General features: G+C 33.3%; 3 protein-coding genes across 3 annotated transcripts; 2 read left to right on the forward strand and 1 right to left on the reverse strand.

Moving 5' to 3' along the window:
* The first annotated feature begins 1,219 nt into the window (after window positions 1-1,219).
* On the forward strand, window positions 1,220-5,036 carry LOC8265411 (ribosomal RNA processing protein 36 homolog). Its single transcript, XM_002509664.4, has 10 exons — window positions 1,220-1,595; window positions 1,684-1,814; window positions 1,943-2,009; window positions 2,225-2,277; window positions 3,344-3,398; window positions 3,505-3,579; window positions 3,688-3,805; window positions 4,400-4,446; window positions 4,560-4,657; window positions 4,780-5,036. Exons 1-10 carry the CDS (start codon window positions 1,467-1,469, stop codon window positions 4,787-4,789), a joined length of 783 nt encoding a protein of 260 aa, XP_002509710.2. The 5' UTR covers window positions 1,220-1,466; the 3' UTR covers window positions 4,790-5,036.
* Window positions 5,037-5,595: 559 nt separating this feature from the next.
* Window positions 5,596-11,204, forward strand: LOC8265412 (probable transcriptional regulator SLK3). Its single transcript, XM_015715060.3, is given in 10 exon segments — window positions 5,596-5,799; window positions 7,008-7,961; window positions 8,146-8,277; window positions 8,488-8,536; window positions 8,673-8,887; window positions 8,965-9,033; window positions 9,176-9,276; window positions 9,421-9,514; window positions 9,604-9,673; window positions 10,105-11,204. Coding segments are annotated over 10 exon segments (2,601 nt in total). The 5' UTR covers window positions 5,596-5,631; the 3' UTR covers window positions 10,854-11,204.
* A 1,051-nt stretch (window positions 11,205-12,255) lies between these two features.
* Window positions 12,256-14,362, reverse strand: LOC8265413 (F-box protein PP2-A12). The gene is made up of 3 exons (XM_002509666.4): window positions 13,826-14,362; window positions 13,290-13,408; window positions 12,256-12,930 (listed from the first exon to the last, which is right to left on the reverse strand). The coding sequence occupies exons 1-3, from the start codon at window positions 14,189-14,191 to the stop codon at window positions 12,510-12,512; spliced, it is 906 nt and encodes a 301-aa protein (XP_002509712.1). The 5' UTR covers window positions 14,192-14,362; the 3' UTR covers window positions 12,256-12,509.
* Window positions 14,363-24,031: the final 9,669 nt, after the last annotated feature.

The following is a 24,031-nucleotide window of genomic DNA, read 5'->3' on the forward strand; positions in this document are numbered from 1 at the left end:
ATTCATATATATATATATATATATATTAATTTTAATATTTTTAAAATGATAAGTTAATGCATCGCTATTATTAGAGAAAATAAAAATAATATAAAAAAATAAGGAAAGGAAAATGCAATTTTATTTTATATTGAAACACACTCTTCTCTTGCAATTTTTTTTTATTTCCATATTTGATTAGACAAGAGGGAGAAAAAGTCGAGAATATTTCATAATATGTCCAATAGTAACTTATTGAATGTTAATGTATTCTAGACAATCATTAAAATTTTTAATTAGTTACTATCTTTTTTCTTTAATAAGCTGCACATAAATAGAGCTCATTCTTATTTTAATAAGTTTATTTTTAATTTTTGATTATTTTATAGAGTAATAAACTTAAATTGAATTTAAACTTTTATCTGAGTATGACTTATTTATTGAGCGTAACTTAAATTTTTAAATTTAATCAATTTATTTAATAGTAAAATTTGTCATACGTATTGAATTTACTAAAATTTTAATATTTAATGTTTAATATAAATATTACAAAATATATAAAAAATTTAGATATCTTTCACATTAATTTACATGTATGTAAGATAAAATAATGCGATATAAATAATGAATATATATGACTTTTCTTGAGCTTATTGATAAGCTCATAAATAAATTTACAAATTTATAAACAATTCATTTCAATAACTAATAAGTTAATATTTAACTATATTAATGTTAAGAGCATCTCTAATGGTTTTTTTATTCTAAATAATATAATTTTTATAATAAAAAAATATTTTAAGAAATATTACATATAAAGAGTAAACTATTTTATTTAAATCTAATAAACTTTTATATTTTATTTTATATATTACTTTTATATTTTAAGAAATATCACATATAAATAGTAAAATATTTTATTTAAATCTAATAAACTTTTTATATTGCTTTTATTTCATAAATATTAATAGTTTTAATTTTTTTAAATTTTGATCAACAAAAAAATAAAAATTTCAAATATTAATTAAATTAAACACATAAAAAATTATAACACATTTATTAAATATAAAATAGAGAGTAAAATTTAGCTCTTCATGTATAGAGAGAATAAAATTTATTTTATATTTAAATAATAAAAAAATATATTAAAATATTATTTTATAATATAATCCTTTAAAATAAAATTTTTTACATATACAATTGTTACATTGACGAGCTCAAACCCACTTTTATTGAGCGGAAGGCTTAGTCGATTAACAATCCCAGCCACTTAGTAAAGCTCAAGGAGGTGATAGCACAGCAACCGGCTTCTCGTTTTACTAAAATAACGGGTCGGTTCTTAATTCTCACGTATTACCGGGTCCCTCAATTTGAAGATTTAGACACTATCTTCTCAGTTTAACCTAAAACCCTCTCTGTTTCCCGAAGAAGAGACTATCTTTTATAACAAACTACAAGGATTGAATCTATTGGGATAATTATTTATTATGCTCTTTAACGGCAAAATGAACAAATTCAAAAAAGAAACTGCCACTTCAAGCAAAACCCAGATTGTGGAAAGTGATGAAGCAGAGCCAGAATTATCATCATATTCTTCTCTAGACGACGAAGATGAGGTATTCTATAGAGATTGTTCTTTCTTTCAATTAAACCAGATTCGTTGTATTGAGTTTCGTGTCTTTTCCTTATTTTTTCGTTGGATAGGAGAGTGAGATAGAGAGAGAAATTGCAGATGCGACATTTGAGGAATTGCAAAAAGCAAGGTCTAATGGGTCTATTTCAGTTCATCAAAAACCTAAGCAAGAGAAAAAGCCTGGAAGGGCGAACAAGAATAGGTATTGTTATGAATTTATTGTGAAAGTTTTAATTTTTTATGTGTTTGGATTATGATTTAGATGTTTGTTGGGTTGTTATTATATATGTGGTAGTTGATGATTGTGCTGATCATATTTTGTTTGCTTAGGCCAATGGAGGTTAGTTGCAAGAAGCCTGTGAGTCGGTTTCGAGAGGTTTTTCAAGCTCCTAAAAAGGTACGCTGGCTCTTTGTATACAATAAGGAATGAGTGAAGTACTGAAGAAGGATATAATGGCGCTTGATAAGGGATTATTTACTGTCTTTGGGATAATTTTAATTCCAAACTTTGTACCAAAAACATGGTAGTGAAATTGATTCACCTACCAGCAGTACTTTAGCTACTTAAGATGGACATTCAATAGGAATTTAAATTTGTGATGCCATTGACAGGTGGTACGTGATCCCCGGTTTGAGTCTCTCTGTGGCCAACTCGATGTTGACGGGTAATTGTTCTTGATATATGAATATTGTTTCTAAGAAAGCTGTATAATTTTGCTTGTTTTATTTTTTTCTATTTGATTTGGGGAAAGATGCACTTTGTTTATATTAGGAGAGAAAAGTAGTAGTACTGGTGGGTAGGTGAGTGGCTGTTTACAGTTTAAAGGAGTTTCTGCAATTAATTTACATTTTTGTGGTTTATTCTGGTCTATGATGAAGTTGATGCTTCTGATGTAACAATACTACAGTTGACCTTTGTTTCCTATGTTCGTGTTGCTGTGTATTTTTGTCTAGTTAGGGAGTGCTAAAGAAGTCATATATAGGGTGCTGTCTTCTTCAACTTTTCTTCATAATACTGTTGTCTATACTCTCCAATTTATATGTAGACAAATACTGTCATAGCAAGCCAATGAAGTTGAGCTATTGTATGATTTTATATAAGATTGGTTTTTCCCCCTTCTCTTTTGCTTGAATTATCATTTATTTAAACATGTTCTATTGCTCAAAGATAAATTTTTGTAATGATTTTCTTGCGGGTCTTTTTCACCATTTAATGGTTTTGTTACCATACAGTTGATTTTGAAGACTGAATAGAGAAACAAAATCCATCATACTTTGGAGTTTGTTTACTTTTCTGGACTTCACTGATGAACTATGACATCAAACTAGTACTTTGATGAGCAAGCACTGTTCTTATACAAGCTTTCACTACATCACCCTGTAGTATTCTCAAGATTCCCTCATCGAATGTTGTAACTAGACCATGCCCTTCCCTTAGGTTTGGAGTATGTCAACCTAAGTATATTCATTATGGTTTATTGGATTTAATGAGATCTTAAATGGCTTTGAACTAAATGCTTATTGTTCTTCGGCAATTTAATAGTTTTTGTATGTCATAGTTGTGTTGTCATTATCTCGGAGAGCTCTTCAATTTGTTTCTTACTGAATATCTTTGCAGCATTACATGTATTTTAATTTGACCAAGAAAATTTTATTCTTTATTGATGCTCTCTCTCTGTCGTTCTCTCCCTCTCATGGTTGTGACATAATAGTTGTTCTTGTTTTTTGTAGGTTTAGGAAAAGATACAATTTTTTATATGAGGAAAACCTCCCTGCTGAAAGAGAGGTAGCTTCCATTAATTCATCAAGGATAAATATGTTCTTGATTTCTTGTACTTTCTTGTAGTCATATAATCTTTTTTCCTTTACCCATTACTTTTTTGGTTTTAAAGGAAGCGAAGAAGCAACTGAAGAAATCGAATAACCCAAAAGTCATTGATCAATTGAAGAACCACATATCTTTGATTGTAAGTACTTATATCTTGCGTTTAACGTCGGATGAAATGCTACTCCTACTATGATCTCCAACAAAACCCTTTTTTGTCCTCTCCTGAGTTCTGAACATGTCTTGACAGGATAAAGAATTAAAGTTTGAGTCAACCAAACAAACTGATGCAGCGATACTGGCTGAGCACAAGAAGAAAGAGAGAGAAGCGGCAAAGCACGGCAAAAAACCCTTTTATATGAAGAATTGTAATATTCTCTCTCTCTCTCTCTGTGAATTTGTGTGGTATCATCTTTCTTTGTGCCAGTAGGAAGTACTTAGCAGATGTTGCTGCAAATACTGATCTCTCAGATTCAGGTCAACTGTAAGGGCATTGAAGCATGGGATCGCCTAAGATTACATTGATAGTGGTGCTTTGACATTATGAATCAAAGAAATGAGGCTTCAGTTTTGAATACTTTCACTATATGTTAAATGTGATTTTATTAATGATATGCAAACGGAAGCAGTGCTTTGAATATTTTAAATGAAACAGATCACCTGCTTGAAGCAAGAAAGAGAAACGAATCGAGTTTTAGTTTCTTACTCCTTTTATTAGGGTGGAATATTCTTGGCATTGGGCAAACCCACCTTTAATCCTCGGGGAGAACCCAGAAATGATTATAATGTGCAGGAAAATTTTTGAAATCACTGGAGTAGCTATTCCTGATAACTACACTAGGCAAATTATCATTGTCAATTTTTTCTTTTTGTTTCTTTTAAGCATTTCTATGCTATCCACCTGAATAAATGTACAGGCCTGTATGTTTAACATGGATGCTGACTTGCTTTGTTCTCTGCAGCTGAAATACGGAAGCAAAGACTTATCGAGAAGTTCAACAAACTTAAGGTATATACACAAATAACACGTGGAAAAGAAATACCATGTGATTTGAAAATAGTTATAACTTATGTCGTCAGCCAAAAGGTTGTGCTAACTATTGCATCCCCTAATGTGATTAGGAATCTGGTAAGCTTGGATCTTTTATTGAGAAGAGGAGGAAGAAGAATGCGTCCAAGGACCACAGATACATGCCATACCGCAATTCCGAGCATACCGAGTAAGAAACCGAATGAATTTGAAGTCTTTAGACTTTGATCAGTTGGTTTGTTTGGTGTAAGTGGAGTGCCTGGTTCGCACAATGTATATGGGGTGCATGACATGACGCCTTTCTTTTGATAGCTGCTGCTAATCAAGGAAAAAGGGAAACATATAACTTTTTCAGCAATGGTTTCTGTTGGCCTTGAAGATGATATGGTGGAAATGACAACATTTTTAACCAAGATTTTAAACACTTAATAAATTTAATATGGAAGACCTTGTAATTGAACAAGAAAAACAAACCCCCTATATTTAATTGTATTATGTTAGGCATCAGGAGGGGAAACATGATGGATTTATTCCATCCTTAATTGAGATACCTAGTTGCTTGCTTTGCATCTGATTTCTTTCTTTCTTTTCTTTTCTTTTTTTCCCTTTTCTGATTCATGGGAGGCCCAGTGGCTTGCTTTGCATCTGATTTCTAATTGCAAGCAAAAAAGGAAAATGATACCTTGGTTGATGCTCTCATACCTTTTTGTTTCTTTTCTGGCCAGTGAACTCCACGTGCATTGTGAGTGCATTAATTAAAATGACACATTTAAAGTGGCATTCTTTTTTTATTATTATTTAAAAAAACAAATTTAAAATGGCATTCTTTTTCCTTCAGTTTCATGTAATTTTAGAAACTCTTTGATTTTCAGTTTAAAATTTTTTCCATAATTATTCAAAAGCTAAAATGGTATCCAAACTGTTGATGGACTGGTAACGCTTTATTTGATCAAATAAACAGACAGAAAGAGAAGGAAATCTCAGTTAAATTTTTTTTTCTTAAAAGAAAATCTCAGTTGATTACATAATGTGGTTGTATCCTTTTCTTTTCTTTTTTCTTTTTTTGTCCCAAGAAAGTAAAGGGTATGAATGTAATAAGGCAAAAAGTTCAAGGTAGAAAACTAAAAAGGAACGTGGCGTGTCCATGGATGCCACGTGTCACTCATGCACACCAGGTCACCTAGTTTAATCAACAAGCACCAGCCGGTCACCACTTTCTCTCACTCGGTGCACCTACTTTACTGCTCCTCTGCAACTCCCTTCCCGCTTGCTAAGATATACTTAACAAAATACAACAAATTCTTAAAGAAGAAAAACACTCTTGCTTGCCAAGTAAGTAGAGACCATCTCAAATATCAGGTTTAGACCGTAATCTTATTCTCTGCTTTATATTTGTGTTTTTTTGGCTTGTCCAGCTCTGCTTTGAAGAATCTTGTTGCACTTCTTTTGAACTGGTTTTTGGCAGTTTAAAGGAAAAGACCCCGCCAACATTTTTTTTGCTTTTTTTTTTTCTTCTTAATTTTGTGTGTTTTTAAAACATAATGAATGCCTGGTTGCTTAGAAAATGTGGGAAAAAGAAGAGAAAATAAGCTAAAGGTTCGAAATTTGGAATATTTGATCGAGTATGAGTGGTACTCTTAACTACTTAGACTAGTCTACAAGAAATATTTTTCCTTTTCCTTTTCCCTTGTCTTTGTTGTATGTGGTTTTGAAAGATTAAAAAAAAAAAAAATTGAACTTGTGGTTAGCTTTGAAAGCTCTAAAAGACAAAGGAGTTTCTCTAGCATTTGCAATCAGACTTTGGTATGATTCCTCTATTAACTAGTTCTGAACCTAGTGGAGAATTTATGTTTACTCTTTTAAAGTTCCATCGTTAGAATTTATTTTACCTTTCTTTTGAAGTTCCATCGTTAAAGTTGGAGCGTCCTTTTTTATATATGTGTGTGTTATGCACTTCAGTGCTTCTGATTTTCGTTTCTTTGTCTGCCCCCTTCTCCTTTGCATTAACATTAGAAATATTATAAACGTTAATGATGGTCTTTCCACACTTGAGATTGCAAATATTATACCGAATTAGTTATGTTACTTGATAGTTGCACTTGTCCCGATATAATTCTGATGTTTGGTCAGCCTCCATTGTAATTTATTTGTTATCACTCTCGTTCAACTCCGATTGCATCTTGCTGCCATGTGAATTAATTGATTGTGCAAAATCATTTATTACTTAAAGCTAAATCCCATTTATACAAATAGCTTTGCATTTAGTTAACTGAATTTGGAAAAATTGTTTGCATGTACATAGAGATATAATGGGATTTAATAAAATGCTGAAACGTTAGAATTCTAAATGGTACAACCCCTGTTAGCTAGATTCAGCTTTGAGCAACTTAGTTCTCTCTTTCTGTTTGCGCTTGCGTACATTGGCTTTGTGTTCTAGTGCGATGAAGAACTTTCTTTGAGTTTCCTTAGTCCTTGTATCTGGGGTATTATGTTTTGAGTAGTCATCAGTAATTCAATTCAGACTTACTTTTCATCTGAAGGCTACAAGGGAGATGACATTGGAGTCCATCATGGACCCCAGATGTCCATTGGTGTCGAACTGCACGACATCCGCTCATGCGTGTGGAGACCTGGTTCAGTCATCAAATTCTGATACACAACCAAAGGAAGAGTAGTTCCAGGCCGTCTTAGCTTTTCTCTATAGTGCAACTTCAGGAAATGTTCCAGGTATTTCAGCTAATATTCCACATTTAAATGTTGGTGTGGTCTCAGCTGATACAACTCCAAGTACTTTAAATAGTTTGACCAACTTGGGTTTAAGTGTTGGTGCAAGTTGTTCGCTTAGCGGGTTCAATTCAGCAGTTTTGGAAGGCCCTGATTTGCATAGGAGAGTCAGTGGCGACATGGATCATGTCAATGTAGCAGCATTACCCTGGTTCTCATCACATAATTCACACATTTCAGGGTCACCTGCTCCCAGTGGTTCATCCACAGTGCAACAAGACTCCCAGGTAGGCCAAAATTGCTCACGGGTGTTGAAAAGAAAATGGCAACAAGGAGGCATTAGTACCAAATCTCAGTGTGAATTGAAGAAGAGTCAAAATTTACTACTTAATGCTGAAAAACGGGAGCTCTCCATTTCAAATGAAATGTATGATAGACCGAGATTTGACACCAAGCAAGATGCTGTTCTGCACCAGCATAATATTCAGCAACTACTGCAGAGTCAAAACAATAGGCAGTTGCAAGGTCATTCTCAAGTCCTAGAGGCATTAGTTCATCAGCATAAGCTAGAGAATCAGAAGCGGCAAAGGAAATTGCAGTCACCTCCAGAAATGCAAGAAGTTGAATTGAAGGAGCAGAGGCAGCAACAGATGAGGGACTATCTCCAACAACTGGCCTTGCAAGAAGTACATCATATACACCCTTTCAATAGTAATGTATGTTCACGCCGCCTGAAACAGTACATGTATCATCTGCAGCATCGACCACCTGTGAGTTATTATTTGATTGAAAATGTATTTTTGTCAATCTTCTATCTCATTTTGAGATTTTAGTAGTAATCTTCTTACGTTATTTCTATTTTAAAGCCTGTTCCCTCTAATTTGTTCAACAAAGTTGTACATCTTGAAGATCATTCAACTCTTTGTTTCTTTACTTCTTGTTTGGTCCTTGTAGAATAGTGATATTGCCTATTGGAGGAAATTTGTGGCAGAGTATTATGCTCCTTGTGCTAAGAAAAGATGGTGTTTGTCTCTGTGTGATGATTTTACACCTCATGCCGACTGTGTCTTCCCTCGGGCAGCTGTGGTTAGTTTTATGCTGCCAATTGATTCTCATTATATCGACTTGTTGTATTATCATGAACTAATTGGCAATCATGAACTTAAAATACCAAGGATCATTCTCTGTTACATGTATGGTCTATAAGCATATTCTCTACAATATGCACCTTTTGCTTCTTATTGTGTTTTCCTTTCAGTTTGCTTAGCTTTAAGTCGTTGCTTTCCTGACTTTCAGGGTACATGGCATTGTGGGTTATGCGGGACCAAATGTGGAAGGGGATATGGTGAGCTAATTAACAGTCTATAAGTTTTCTATATTTCGCTAGTTTCTTTCATTTCCTAATTTTTTTTACCTCTTGTTATCTGGTGGTATGGATTTGTCGATGGCATGTACCTTCTCTCTGACCCATTTTTCTGCAGAGGCAACTTTTGAAGTACTTCCCAGGCTCAATAAGATACATTTTGAGAGCGGTGTTATAGATGAACTTTTGTTTCTTGAATTGCCGCAAGAGTGCAGACTTCCTTCAGGGTTAATAATGTTGGAATATGAAAAGGCAGTTCATGAAACTGTCTTTGACCAACTTCATGTTGTTCGCAAGGGCAAACTGCGGGTGGTCTTCACTCTTGGATTAAAGGTGCGCTACAGCCTATGGCATGAAGTCGGTATACTTGTAATTCACGTTCATTATCTTAAACTGGAATGCTTTTTCAGATATTGTCTTGGGAGTTTTGCTCACATAACCATGAAGAACTGTTGCCTCGAAGTTCAGTAGCATCAAAGGTACTTGGGTGATTTGTACTGTCTAAAACATTACTGGAACTTGTTAGGTCCTTGTAGCACATTGCTCTTAAGTGTGAATTTTAGAATCCTACTGCCATTCACTGTTCATTCTTGCAGTCATGAAAAATTGTGCTGTTTGCAGGTTAATGAGTTTGTTCATGCTGCACAAAAACTTCAAACAACCATCAAGTGCGGTGGATCTGATAAGATATCACTGCATACTCTAGGAGAAAATTACAATATGTAAGATTTAGTGGGAAATTCGTTTGCATTAGGCCTCAACTAGCTTTTCTTTTTTCTTTTCCCTAGAATTTATAAACAGATTTCTGACATATATGCAGTATTTTCATAAATAAATCTGATTCCTTGATGCTGTATCAAATATAGGTTACTGTCAACTGGGTGCAAGCTTCAAAGCAATTTGGATCTCCAGCTGGTTGGGGAGTTTGAATTGTCGAAGAGATACATCCGGTGCTTGCAGGTGCGTGGAAATATATGATTAAATGTGAATTGTGAAAGTTGTGCGAGTTCCAGATAGAGCCTTATGTATTTATTGTTATGTTTCAACAGATAGCTGATGTGCTCAATAATATGAAAGACTTGATGACTTTCAGTTGGGAGAATAAAATTGGACCAATCCGTAAGTATACTTCAATGTTACTATTGATTACTTTTGACATGTGGTGCCTGCATGCACATGCATGCATGCATGTGTACTGTTCTGTCATGGTTATTGGTTTGTGATATTTGCCTAGATCGAAAATGGCTTTATGTGGTTACTGATGTGGTCATAATCCATTAGCTAGAACTGCATGCTTCATTTTAAGGTCATGGGCCCAAATGCAATTGGGACTGCATGACAATCTGCTGATAATGCTACTTGCTCTTTATATGCAAATGTGCTGCTTCATATGCTATGATCACTTATCATCTGAAAGGTGAAAAGGGTAACATATCTGCTTGAACCTTCACAGATTATTTGTTTCTCTCATGAGTCTCCTATTGAATTTTTCACTTACTGAAGTAGTTGCCAGTTCATACGTTATTCTTAATATCAATGCTTGCGTGTAGAGAGTTTGAAGAATTATTCCCAAAAATTTACTACAACAAAATTCCATAGAGATGAATATCAAGAAAAGGAGAAGCTTGAGATTGCACACGGCATGTCAAATGACACAACTAAATTGTTATCTACTTCTCATGGTTTGAGCAGCAATAAGAATGAAAACTCGAACATAAGCAAGGATGGACTCCTGACTGGCTCAGAAAAGGCAGCACTGATGCATGCAAGTGATTACTGCAAACTGCCGAGGCAGACTTCCTCCAGCTCGAATTTCAGCAAATTGGTCGAGTCTAATTTATACAAGGGAACTAACCAAAACCAATTTGCAGTTCCTGAACTATTTCAAGGTCTCAAGACGTCGACTCCAGAATTTAGCCAGAACTTACCCTTGTCAAGTTCCCATTTCCAAGAAAGTAACAGGAACACACACGAGCTTCTAATTCAAAAACTGCTCCAGGGGATGGTTAATAACAGCAGAGCAGCAAAAGAACCAGTAAATCATATCATCAAGGATGGAACTGCCGGCTTGCCGGAAAATTCCAAAGGGACAGGTATTTCTGAGAATTTGATTTCCAAGAACAGCACATCACTTGAAATAACTGCAGATACTGCATCAAGTAGCATCGTGGTAAAGAAGAGTGGCTTTAAGGCTTCTAAGCAGCAGCGGAGCAGTCCCAGTTTGGATAAGAGGGAACTGACATTGCCTAAAAGTCTTTGTTTGCCCGAGGTCCACAATATGTTTCATGGTTTATGTTGAAAACGAGATATCTAATGGCAATCATTGCAGTAGCATGTGACTGAAAGGCATGATCGTCTCTTTTTCTTTAGGTTTCTTTATGGGTGATATATATATATATATTTTCTGGCAGTAGCTTTTACAGAAGTGTTTTTAAAGAAGATTTGGCGAAGTCTCTTTGTCATTTCCTTGATAGTGGCGATGATTTTGATAATATCAACGATGTAATTTGTTGATCATATATATACATGTATTCTTTTGGTGTGTGTGTGGTTTGGGGGAGAAAGATCGGAGGGAAGCGTAAGGCAGTATCCTCTGTACCATGATATGTTTATATTATAATAAATTTAACAATGCAACACTTGGAATGTTTCTGGATTCTTATGTTAAAGAGTATCAGAACAGTGGCCTCTTTCTTTTGTTTCTCAATACATTTGAATTTTGAGAGTCTCTCTCTCAATGTCCAATGACAAGCCTGCAAAACCTTCTTTTCTAATAGAACTATGAATTCAAAAAGAAAAAAGAAAAAGAGAAGGAAAAAGACTTGCACGGTTGCAGTCTTGGTGAAAAGGTTTCAGTACAGGAATGGTCCACATTAATGATTTGATTTCCAAAATATCTTCTTGAGTTTTTGGATTTAACTCGAGAAAATCCCTCAACTTACTTTGATTGCACATGGTGTCTCTATTCTATTAATTGAACTTTCTCAAGTTTTTGATAATGTACCAAAAGTATTCAACATTATCGAAGATTCTAAATGCTGTCTAAAACTAGCTAGCTAGGCTCAGGCTGTTTGTACGTAACCTTCTGGCTTGCTTTGTGAATTATAGAGCTCGGCTAACTTGTGACTGATTTAGCCACTGTTGAGATAGATATCATCTGCTATTTATCGAGAAATATAAAATAATGTAAAAGAAAAAATAGAGGAAATTTTGGGTTTGGAAATAGAATTCTCGTACCAGGTTGTGACTGAGTTGTCCTGACTCCTCAGTCAGGCTAAAGGCCGAAGATCTTATAGTATGATAGTTGCTTTTAACAACCCTTTAAAAGATGCTCTTAGATATGTGAATTTGTAGCAGGAAACTACAAATTAGTACCATCCCTCATGACTGGCTGACAGAGAAGAGGAAATAGAGAATCTGTCCACTTCCTAAAAGCAAAACAAATGGAGTGCGCTGTACTTTCACAAATTTATGGCCAGTTGCGGCGAAGAAGAACATTAGCCAAAACTTCTTTGATTTTTTCTTCATTTTTGGAAAATGATGGTTAGGAGATGCTGCTAGTAAATACGCTCATCGAAGTGCTGTTCATAGTAAATAGTGAATGCAATTTTTCTGTTGAATGCTTTCTTCCTTTTCATTATTCAACCCGAATCAAATTCATTTTTAGCACATTCAAAGAAAGCACCAACAAGAAGGATGAATGAACCCAAATAAGCTCAGTCTTACTTGCCAAATGACTATTTTACCACTCCAAAAATAATAGCAGTAAAATTTATATACAAGAAGTGCTCTTCAAACACATTCATCAACAAACAAAAATTGGCAACACATCCATTGCCTAAGTACAGCTGATCATACAAGGCCTAGAAATGTAAAAATACTACTCTTTCCTGACATGCCCCAACTCTATATCTACAATGTAGAATTTATCCTGTCTACAAAGGTTACATGCAGATCAAAAATGCTTTAACCTTTCTTTAAATTTACATGGGTACACTACAACACTGTCCAAACAGAGACCACCTTTTGTGTGCGTGCAATCGATTTGAGTCATTGAGAATTTAAGGTTCATTGATGAATTGGAGCTGTCAACAACAAAGTCCCCAGCATGATAAAGATTCCAATTCCCAGTATCATTCAAAAACCGCTGAGAAGAGGCATACTGACCATCTGAAGTCCATAGTTGGAACCGCACAGGCTTTATATCCCAACCATGGACGTGCTCAGTATTACAGACCCGGCGACCGAACTTCTTGGCAGCCCTCCCCAGTTGCAGCCTGAAGAATAAGCTGTAAGTGCCTGCCAGAAATGGGAATTCAAACTGCCCATCTACCTCAAGCCACCAGATTTGCTGAAGATATGCAACAGATTGGAATCTACATACAAAAGAAAAGGACTTTTGAGAACAAATCTAATACTAAATTTAACTTTCTGGATCAAATGAATCCACTAAGCTGAATTACAATGGTACCAAGCTTGTACTTAAAATATCAACAGTTCATAGAAATAAAATTCTTCCATTTATCTTGAATTAGAAAGCAAGAATCACAGACTCATAAAAACATGAAATGAAAGACAGCAAAGAACCTACTTCGAAGGATTTTCGACAAGAAAATGCCCCGATCAACTTGAGCTTGATCAGCCAATCTAACAAATAAATAATTAAAAAGCTAACGATGTTTCAAAGTCATTTTACAACATAAGTTGCATGAGATTGTTTTCCTTTGACACTCACCTTGATTCCTCAGTTGGGATATGATTCCAATATCTTCTATCATCTATCCCAGTAATAGATAGGCCTTTGGAACATATGGATAAGCAGACACCACCAGTTATCTTATCTAGCCATACTTTCTGCATAATCCAAATTCACAAGTTATACACTAGTTAGCAGAAAAGCCATAGTAAACAAATTTAATAACTAAAATCTGTAATGACAAGAATTAGACTCTTTTTTCTCTATTAAGTATTCATTTCTAAGTGACTAGAGACTCAAATTTAAGCCAAATGGTCACATCTCTCGATGCTTCTACAACCAAATGAAGTTAAAAATGTTTTCTGTGTATTTTCTCATCAATCAAGCAAAAACCGTCAAAAGCCTTAAAATTCCAATATCACTTCACATACTTTCATGATTACCTCTGCAAAGACTTAACAAAATAGTATTTTCTTCATATTTCTGAAACAAAAAAAAGAAGCAACTAATTCTATTATCCCTCACTTTCTCGCCATTCAAACAAAGAAACATCCAAAAGATCAAAGAGTCCATACCTTGGTACCACCATCAAAAGTATTAGCTCTACACAAAATGGTATATATCTCTCTTTTATTCAACTTTCTGGGAAAATCATCATCACCACCGAAAACTCTTTCAAGAAGAGAAACATAATTCGAAGGCAATTTAGATTCCCAAACAAAATCAGCCCAAGAAGCCCCACGAAATGCTCTATTCAATCTAGCAAATTTGAAAATCTCTTGCGGGTCTAAATATTCAAGAATCAGAGCAACACAGCTTTCTGGTAAGTCGCCAAGACATGGGTGGCTTGGATTTGATGACTGAAACGAAGAAGGTAAAGGACCACAATAAAGAGATAAAGAATTTGGGTCCATGAATATCGAAGAAAGATTAGCACCCATCTCATAAAAAGGGAATATAAATCAAGAAACAGAGAGAACTAGAAAGTTTTTATCTTTATCATACAAGAAATATAAGAAAGAGAGAGAGAGACGGCCAGGAAGAAGGTAATGGGTATTTGTAGAGGAGACGCGTATAGCATTTGGAAAAGGGCAAGATTAAAAGACGAACAAAAAATTGATGAATTGGTTTTGTCTGTTTCGGTTTGGCTGTTTGTTTGATGAGAAAAGAGAGAAGAGAAATAGAAAATGGTGAAAAAAAATAAATTATTGGTTCGATTTTGACGGAAAAAATAAACGTTTCGACGATCAACATTAAAAAAATTCAGAAAATGGATTAAATTAAAGCTAACAAAACAATAATAATACTAATAGTAATAATAATAATAATAAACAACTGTTCCTTTACACCATGATTCCATGAATGGTCTGTGAATTTTTGGAATTAGGAATGCTAATCAATGGATTACGGATAAAAGTAATTATCTAAATAAATATCTAATAGAATTATATAACCATGAAAATGATAAGATTTTTTTTTTTTTCCGGTTAGATGATAATTGATAGGGTAAGAATTAAGAGGTTATCCAACTGTTGCTTTTTTGTGTGTGTGGAAGTCGATGACAACTAGTTAACAGTTTATAACAGTTATAATAATAATAAATAATAATAGTAATAATAATTTGATTGAACTAATTTCTTGTGAATTGCACATTTGTTGAATTTTACTATCTTACTATTAGAGTGCCAGATTTTTATTCTGAAAATAGCAAAAAGAAAGTTAACCAAATAAAATTTAAGCCTTGTGTCATTATGATTTTATTTTCCTGTATTCTTTTTCGATTTATGTACAATTTTTTATGGGATGTTGAATTTTTTTTTTTTTTGTCAATAAAATAATATATGCCACGTTGTAAGATTATAGATAATTGAATTTTAAAGAAAAAAAAAAATATATATATATATATAATATACTTAAAATTAATAATATAAAATATTTTTCTATTTCAATTAATGTATAAAATGTTAATCAGACTTTACATCATTTCAAACTAATACAACATAAGAAATAAATAAATAAATCTATTTAGGTGTATTATTTTCGATTGTTAAAATCAAGGTAGTATATAATATCTGAAAAAGAACACTATAAGAAAATAATCTAATTACTTACACTTTATTTAAATTTTTAAATTAAGTTAAATTATAAAATTAATTTATGAGTAAGCTTAAATCAATTAAAATAATATATATTTGAGGTCTAGTTTGAATTTGAAAAGTAGAAGTATTAAGTTCAAGTTGTCACTAGGTGAGATTTTACTTTTACGGCGAGTGTAAAGAGATGATTACTCTTATTATGTAGCTCACTGCCCATTGGACTTTTTATAAATTAAAAAAATTAATTAAAATAATACATATTGTATAGAATCTAATCTATTATTTTAATTGAACATGGAGAGTTTTTTTTTTAAAAAAAAATAAGAAAAAATAAAAAGATTTATGAGGAAAGTTAGAGAGAAAAATAGGAAAAAACTAGAGTCATGGAGCATGGCCTATTTTGGTACTTTATAAACATGAAGGATTGAAGTGCCCCAAGCAAAATCTAACCAAAAGGAAAGTGAAAAAGTAAACACTAATGTTTTGTATATTTACATGAAGATCTGAATCATGAATACAAAAAATTAAAAGAAACTCGCAGTAATATGTGAATAACTTATGAAATGATTTTGTTAAAATATATTGTGAATATACTATAAAATCTACTTTTATAAGGATACCGCGGGTAGATAAATAGTTGGACGAAATTGAAAAAAAAAAGTATATTCTTATAATATAAACTTATTATCAAAATAAAATATGACTAGTATAAACTAAAAAGTTACGTTATTAGTTGGACATTAGCACGTATATTACCACAATTAGGAACAATTTCTAAACATAGATAATTGTATAGTAAAAATAAATAAATAATGTGGTACAAAGAATGTGTGCTGAGCAAGTGGACCTGAAATTCGTAAAATGATATAATTGTATTTTTATTTTAATTTTTTTGTAAAGAAAATCAGAAAAAGAAGTGTCAAAAGGAATTAGGAAAACAACTCCTAGTTTATAATTATTCCAAAGGCTTTTTTCGAAACAGACTCATCCTAAAAATATCTTACTTGACAACTGTTCTTATAAATTCAATGTCTATCTCTCCTCTTTAATTGAATTACTCTTTCTTTTTTCTTTTTTCCTCAACAGAAGGACACCCATTTTTGCAGGACATTAATTCAACTGGAGAAGACAACATCACACTTAATAGCTTAGATACCTACTTCAGTTCTAACATGATTGAAAAGTGCAAAAGAGTTTTATTGAGATATTTAACTGAGCAAATGGAGGCATAAATATGTTTAATTCTTAATATAAAAATTATATAAAACACATGTCAAGTTGCTGCGACATGACATTTAATTCAAAGATTCCTTAAATCTTCATTTAGTTCAGAGATCTCTTAAATACACAAATAAACCTTAAATCATCAAAATAGTTATAGGGTAAATGCTCACAATAATTAAATAAGGTAACACCTCGGCTTTTAATGAATAAAGCTAACAATAAGAATAATTCAGATTTCATATATAAGATACCAATTCAAGCTGTGGCCAGTGTGTGAAATTATAGGATACTATAACATAGGCTATGATGTTTGTTTATTTATTTTATTTATCTAAATGTATAAATTAAGCAAAACAAGTGGCTAGGGTCTTCTCTTTTTCAATTTAAAATAAATAATTTAAAAAAAAACTGTGTACCATTATAATATGCACAGTCAGCAAAAAAGTACAGCCACGTCTATGTGTATCTGACTCAGCTTCAACATGTCAACACAAATTCGTGGCTATAGAAAGACTGAAACACGTGTCCCCATACAATAAACAACTGCCGTTTCACATAATGGATAAGGAATGAAGCCAAATATCTGTTAGCTCAATGATTAATTCTCCGATTGTTCTCTTGCCAAGTTGCAAATTAAAGTAATGTTATTTTATTTTGCTATGTTGAAGGACCACTTATTCATGTAATTTATATTCCAGAGGCATTTTCGAAGTGCAACTTGATTATAACTTTAACCTTAATTATTATTATTAGATGATAAATTAATGGGTTAATATTAATACTGACTTCAGTCAACTTCTTACATGTGTCCACTTGGTTGATTTAATTGCCGTATGGTTACGATAGGCAATTAACATGCTGTGCCCAGGACACTAATTTTCGAGGTTACAGTCTCATAATTGTCTTAATTACCTCATTTATTGAATTTCTCAAGCAATTAGTTAAAATTAATTCGAGATAGTATATGTTAAAATAATATATATAAGACTAAACGAATAGCCGGCATTAATGGGGCCACAGCGATCCTTTGAAACTTTGGCCCCAAAAATTCAGACCAGACTAATCTTAGTTTCTTGATAGGGTTTTTTGGTTGGTCAAAATTGATCAAGTTGCTCTAATTTTATAAGTTAGTCAACATTACAGAAATTTGACAATTAAAAAGAAGTACTAAGGTGCCAATTTTATGGTACGTATGTATTTACAGTATTTTATAATCCAAAGCTTCAAAAATTGACTTTAATAATCCAGCAAAAGTAATTGGAACAAGTTAGAAGTGTGTACACATATAAAAGCGCAAATGTTTAACACTAACTATAAGACAGTTTGTTATGAGAGAAATGACAAACAGAGGCTTAATATGGACTTTGGTTTAATTTATTCTAACCTCATCAAGAAATGGTATCAAATTAGGGTTGACATTTACTAGTATGAAGCTTAGCTAATAAAATGGAGACTTCATCTCTCTTTCTCTCTATCTCTCTCTCTATATATAAGGCACGTTAATCTGATTTTGTAATTTAAAACAGTAGATTATCAATTAGATTTCTAGTACATATCGTAAAAGGTTAAGACTTACAATTTTCCAAAAAAATGGTATAATTGTGATTATAGCTATGTCGTCTACAAAAATAATAAATAAATATTCTATAATGAGGGATAATATGATAATCATGATTAATTGTTAGCTACTTTTGATATATTGTATTTAAATTATTAGATAAAGATGATATATTTATATATATATTAAGATCGTATACTTAAATAATGAGAAAATATCACATACCAATAATTTTATATATTACTCATATAATGTGGACGGAAGTAGGGACGAGAAATCCTTTTGAAATTGTTAGATGGCATGTGTTTTCATGACATGCAAAAACCTCATTTCAACGACTGTATTAACATATACGACATGGGTAAGTAGCTTAGCTTTCACTCAAATGAAGATACATGTAATAATGTAAATCAGGTGATGCATAACATGTTGTTTAGTCGAGATCTATGATTTTTGTTTTTGGTCAAAATATGTACCATTTTCCAAGCATGCATGGAGAATTTGGTACTGGGTTGAACCCAAGAACCAATCATAAGTATTTGCTTAGTAAGTTAAAATTAATTAACACCTCTGTTTTCTCTATAGTATCAAACATGCAGCCAAAGTTAAGTTTGAAACTGGTGCAGCCTCTGGAAACAGCCAAAAGAAAACCATGGGCTACCTATAGACTGTAGCTAACAACAACCTGATCATATCATGGATGCATTTCTATATTGCTAAAATCTGCAATCTCACTGATATTGGTTGTTAAATGGCACAACTTTTGTGGCTTTCGGCAAAGGAAAAGAAAAAAAAGAAAAGCAAAGAAAGAATGGTCATGTAGCTTGGCATTTGGCAACTTATTGTTGGTAGGCATCAAATAATGGTTGGTCGGTGTGGATCTTGCTAAAGATTATATTAAGTTTATAAGAATCGCTTAAATATATTAAAAACCTTCCTCTTGAACGTGGACAATATTTAAAATTAATAACAAAAGAGGGTTCATTTCAACACATTTAAAAACAGACTTCCATATCTTCCTGTACCAGAAAAAGAAAAGGAAAATCGATGTAAGATGAAGTTTGTTGGCATACTCAACTTCTCTTAGCCATACTAATATATATTCAACATTCTGTGTCTAATCCATGCAATGCCATTGAAACAATAAAAAGAGGATATGGTATATACCTTGTAAAATTAAGTCTCTAGAGGATAGTGAAGATATATATATATGTATGATCTCCTAGGCAGCCATGCGAAACTTATGGTTATCTTTTGCTATTAATTCACCATCTTTTCAAGAATATACCATCCCTCAGTTGGATTAAGCTATCAATAGATTAATATATACCTGAACAGCATTAAACTCGAGAAGGTCAAAGTAATTAATATATAACTACTGGTATAATTTCTGGTATCTTAGCTTGCTTTGAGTTCTTGCAACTTAAAGATGTGGACACAAGTTTTATATAGACAGTAGCTAGCTGTAAAGACCTCATTATGTATCACATTTCTTGAATTAGTAGTTTCTTTTTCAAATGCTAAAGAAAATAGTTGCGGGGATCTGTATTCTTATGGATGTGGAATACTCATAGATGCAACCCTCACTAGAATTGCCTATAACTTCTAAAACTCAAATTTATGTCAATCCCAAACAGTTTGCGTTTTGTCATATGTCCAAAATCATAAAATGAGCTCTTCATGTGGCGATGAAAGTTTTTCTAGAGCTATGAGATTTCAAAGCTCCGACTGAAAAAATAAATGAGCAATCTTTAATTTGTCTGTTACAGATTATTATTCAGAAAAACCCAAAAAAAAAAAAAAAAAAAAGCAAAAGGGTATGAATAGAAAGTGAAAATGAGCCACAATGACCCTATAATATAGTATTGGTTTTTAACGTTTCATCAGAGAAGAAAACTTTTATCATTTCAAATGTAGCCATCAACGTAAAGATTTTGCATTGACAGTAACTGTTAAAAATAAAAGACCAGATTTTACAGTGTTCTGGCATGACCTTTTGGGCAGAATTAAATGGAGTACTTTCTATATATAATGAAACCAAGACAAATTGAAGTAGCATCTATACCTAGCTAATCAAGGAAGTCATTATCCAAAGAGAAAAATAAAAAGACAGGTGAGAGGTCCATTATACAGAAGCTAGCTCACTCATATTTAGTTGAATGAAAATATCACAAAAATACATGCACTACCTTAATTAATAATCCCAAATCATTTCGTCAATATTGTCAACACCAAATTATCTGCTTTCAAGAAAGATCATGAAAGGTCTTAGGTAGTTTTCTGCTCTTCGCTTTTCTTTTTTTCTTTTTTTCCTCTTCGTCTTTTCTTTTAGAAAAGGAAAGAGCCGGTGAATTACTACACCTCTAACATTATATCCAAATTATGATTTCACCCTCAGTTGTTCATGGGTTTTTGTTTTTCTTTGTGAATAACAATCTCGCGTAGGGTTCTTTTCTTTTCTGTTACGGAAATAAATTATAATGGCGTTTAAATTTACCCTCATAAACGGTGAGGGTGGGGTGGGATTATAATTTCGCCCTAATTTTGGGGGTTACAGTAATTCACCAAAGAAAGGAGAATACTAACTTGGCTTAATAAAGCAAGCAGCAGCTCCCAAAGTCTAAGAGAATGACATCCACGATAGTCATAGGGTAAGAAGATGACAGTGCAAATAATGTAACATATTTATGCAAATTTTATCAGAAGGAGTTTGATGCAGACATTACAGGCAAGAATAATATAAGAGAAGGGTGGGTGGGTCATAATTAATTAACAAGCAGCAATTTGTCGTTTCCAAAACCAACCAAAGGGAAAAGGTCTGGATTGGCTGCGACTCGAACCATTTCTTTTTTCTCTTTTTCATTTTTAAGCCCAAGTATGATACGTCCATTTGCAATTTCAACAAGAAACTTATTGCTAACTTGGGTTTGAGCCCAAGAAACTTATTGTTTTTGAGTATCACAATAGGATAACCAATTCGAAGTTATGCAAGTTCACAATTCAGTTCAGAAAGATTCTTTTCTTTTTTAATTTTCTTTGTACAATCAAATAATTTTATAAGTTTTAAAACCCCCTCTGTTAGTCCTATGCTATCCATCAGAACCCTGCATTTCAATTCAATCTTTAAACTTGCATTCTTGACAGAAAGAGAAGTGCTTGCCCTCTAGTACCTAAATAATGATTAAATTCTATTCCATTTTCTTGCACTATCTCTTTTTACTTTGGTCCAGAAGATGGAATCTGAATCTGAATCTAATTCTAATTCTATCGGACACAGAAATTAGAGTCATGTTTAATTGTTAGAATATCGAATAATTGATAGAATTCTCTTTCATTAACGCTAGCCCAACATTTTTTGTAACAGATATGGAGCCCATTAATCTTTTCTTCCCAACTCTCCTCCACCTACTATCTCTTCTCTTCCTATTTTACGTACTTTACTCCTAGCAAATGTGAAAATCTCCCAGTGTTACTGAAATTAATATTTTAGAACCAAAAAATTACAAAGTAAAGTCTTACAAAATTTAAAGTTAGGTGATGATATGTATAATTTAGCCAGGAACAGTGGCTACGCTATATAGTTCGGACTTCTGAATCATCGATATGGCTGTGGCGCTTGGCAACAGTAACGTAAAACATGTGGTTTAGAAAATATAAGTAACTCGTTTAAAGCCAACAATGAAGAGTTGAAACTGAAAATTCCAAAACATAAATTAGAAAAATAAAAGTTATAAAAAGTTAGTGCCATAGTCCCCAGGCTCTCCGGGTTCCATTAGCGATCAGAGTAGGTAAATCTTACTCTATATATATGTTAAGTTGACAATTTTTTAGGGACGTTATAAACAATAACAACCGGGAGATGTTTAGTGCTGGAACAGATACAAGTAGTTCAACAATAGGTGGAAGATGGCAGAGCTAATAAGGAATCCAAAATGCATGAAAAGGGTACAAGAAGAGATCAAAAAAGAACTAAGAGATGGTCAAGACACCAATCATCTTCCTCAGACTAACGTGCCCTCAAGCTTGTTTTAGAGAAGCTCTAATTTAAAATTCTTTTCTCAAAAATTTGGGAAGACCCTTTGGTGTTCTGTTCAAGCCAGAAAGGTTCTTGAATTCAAGTTTGGTTTTTGAACGAAAAGATTTTGATTATATACGTTTTTGGCTCTGGAAGGAGAAGTTGCCTTGGATTGTCAATGGCTGCAAAACATGTTGTTGAAGATCAAAAGGAAAACACAGGATCATGGCATAATCCAACAGATAAAAGACAGCAGTCAAGGACTGCTGGTCAAGGCCTCAGCTTCTGTCATCACAGGCCAGAAAGCTAAAGTCGCCCCACGAAGATCATCTAGACCTACCAGTCCACCAGTCATACTAAGGGACTATGTGTCCCACAAGGTGATGTGTCCTATTTAAAATTTCGTGAGCTATCATAGCATATCCAATTCATATAGGACCTATCTAGATAAACTAATTTCTCATACTGAGCCATCCTCCTTCTATGAAGCTAACACCGATCCTAAATGGTGTCAAGCTACGAAGGAGGAGCTTCAGGCCCTTAAAAAAATGACACATGGGAATTAGTCTTACTACCACGGAATAAAAAACCTGTTGGGTGCAAATGGGTGTATAAAATTAAATATAAACATGATGGGACGGTTGAGTGATACAAGGCCAGATTGGTAGCAAAGGGGTTCACTCAAACATATGGGGTAGACTATCAGGAAACCTTCGCACTAGTAGCAAAAATGAGCACAGTTCGCATTATATTGTCTGTTGCTACTAACTCAGGATGGAGCCTATGTTAAATGGATGTGAAAAACGCATTCCTCCAAGGGTCTCTCGAAAAAGAGGTATACATGACTTTACCTCCAGGTTATGAACCTACAAACGACCAATCCCTGGTATGTAAGCTGAAAAGCTATCTATGGATTAAAGCAGTCTCCAAGAGCATGGTATGCCAAGCTAAGCCATTTTCTTTTAAAACTTAATTTCGTTAAATGTGCATCTGATTCTTTTATGTTTGTCAAACATATTCACGCATGCACCATCATTATTCTTATTTATGTTGATGACATCATCATAACAGGTAATAATAATGAAGAAATTGAAGAAGTAAAATAAAAATTAAAAGAGAAATTTGACATCAAAGATCTCAGGCAACTGTCCTACTTTCTCGGAATAGAAATAGTCAAAGCTCATAAAGGCCTATCTCTGTCCCAAAGAAAGTACGTCATTAATTTATTAAAAGAAACAGGAAAACTAGGAGTATAACCTGTAGATACACCAATGAAAATTAAAGTTAAACTTAACCTTGAAGATGGCAATCCTTTAAACAATGTAGGGCACTATCAACGATTAGTAGGGAAACTAATCTATCTCACTGTAACCAGACCTGACATCACCTATGCTGTAAGCATGGTAAGTCAGTTCATGCATGCCCCTCGCACTAGCCACTTAGATGCCATCAATAGGATTTTAAGGTATCTTAAAGGCACTCCTGGTCAAGGGATTTGGATGAAAAATAACAGTTCAAATGATATCATTGGTTTTTCTGATGCAGATTGGACTGGAAGCTGTAACAGAAAATCAACCTCTGGTTTCTGTACATTTGTGGGTGGCAACCTAGTAACTTGGAAAAGCAAGAAACAAACTGTAACTGCAAGATCCAGTGTGGAGGCAGAATACAGAGCAATGGCATCAACAGCCAGCGAACTAATATGGATTAAGCAAGTACTTACAGATATGGGAATTAAGACCAAAGGTCCAATAAAGATGTATTGCGATAATCAAGTAGCAAGACATATTGCTTCAAACCCCATCTTCCATGAGCGCACCAAGCACATCGAAGTAGATTATCACTTTATAAGAGAAATTGAGACCCCGTTCATTAAAAGTAATGAACA

Source organism: Ricinus communis, chromosome 5 (genome assembly GCF_019578655.1).
Source record: "Ricinus communis isolate WT05 ecotype wild-type chromosome 5, ASM1957865v1, whole genome shotgun sequence".
Taxonomy (NCBI): Eukaryota; Viridiplantae; Streptophyta; class Magnoliopsida; order Malpighiales; family Euphorbiaceae; genus Ricinus; species Ricinus communis.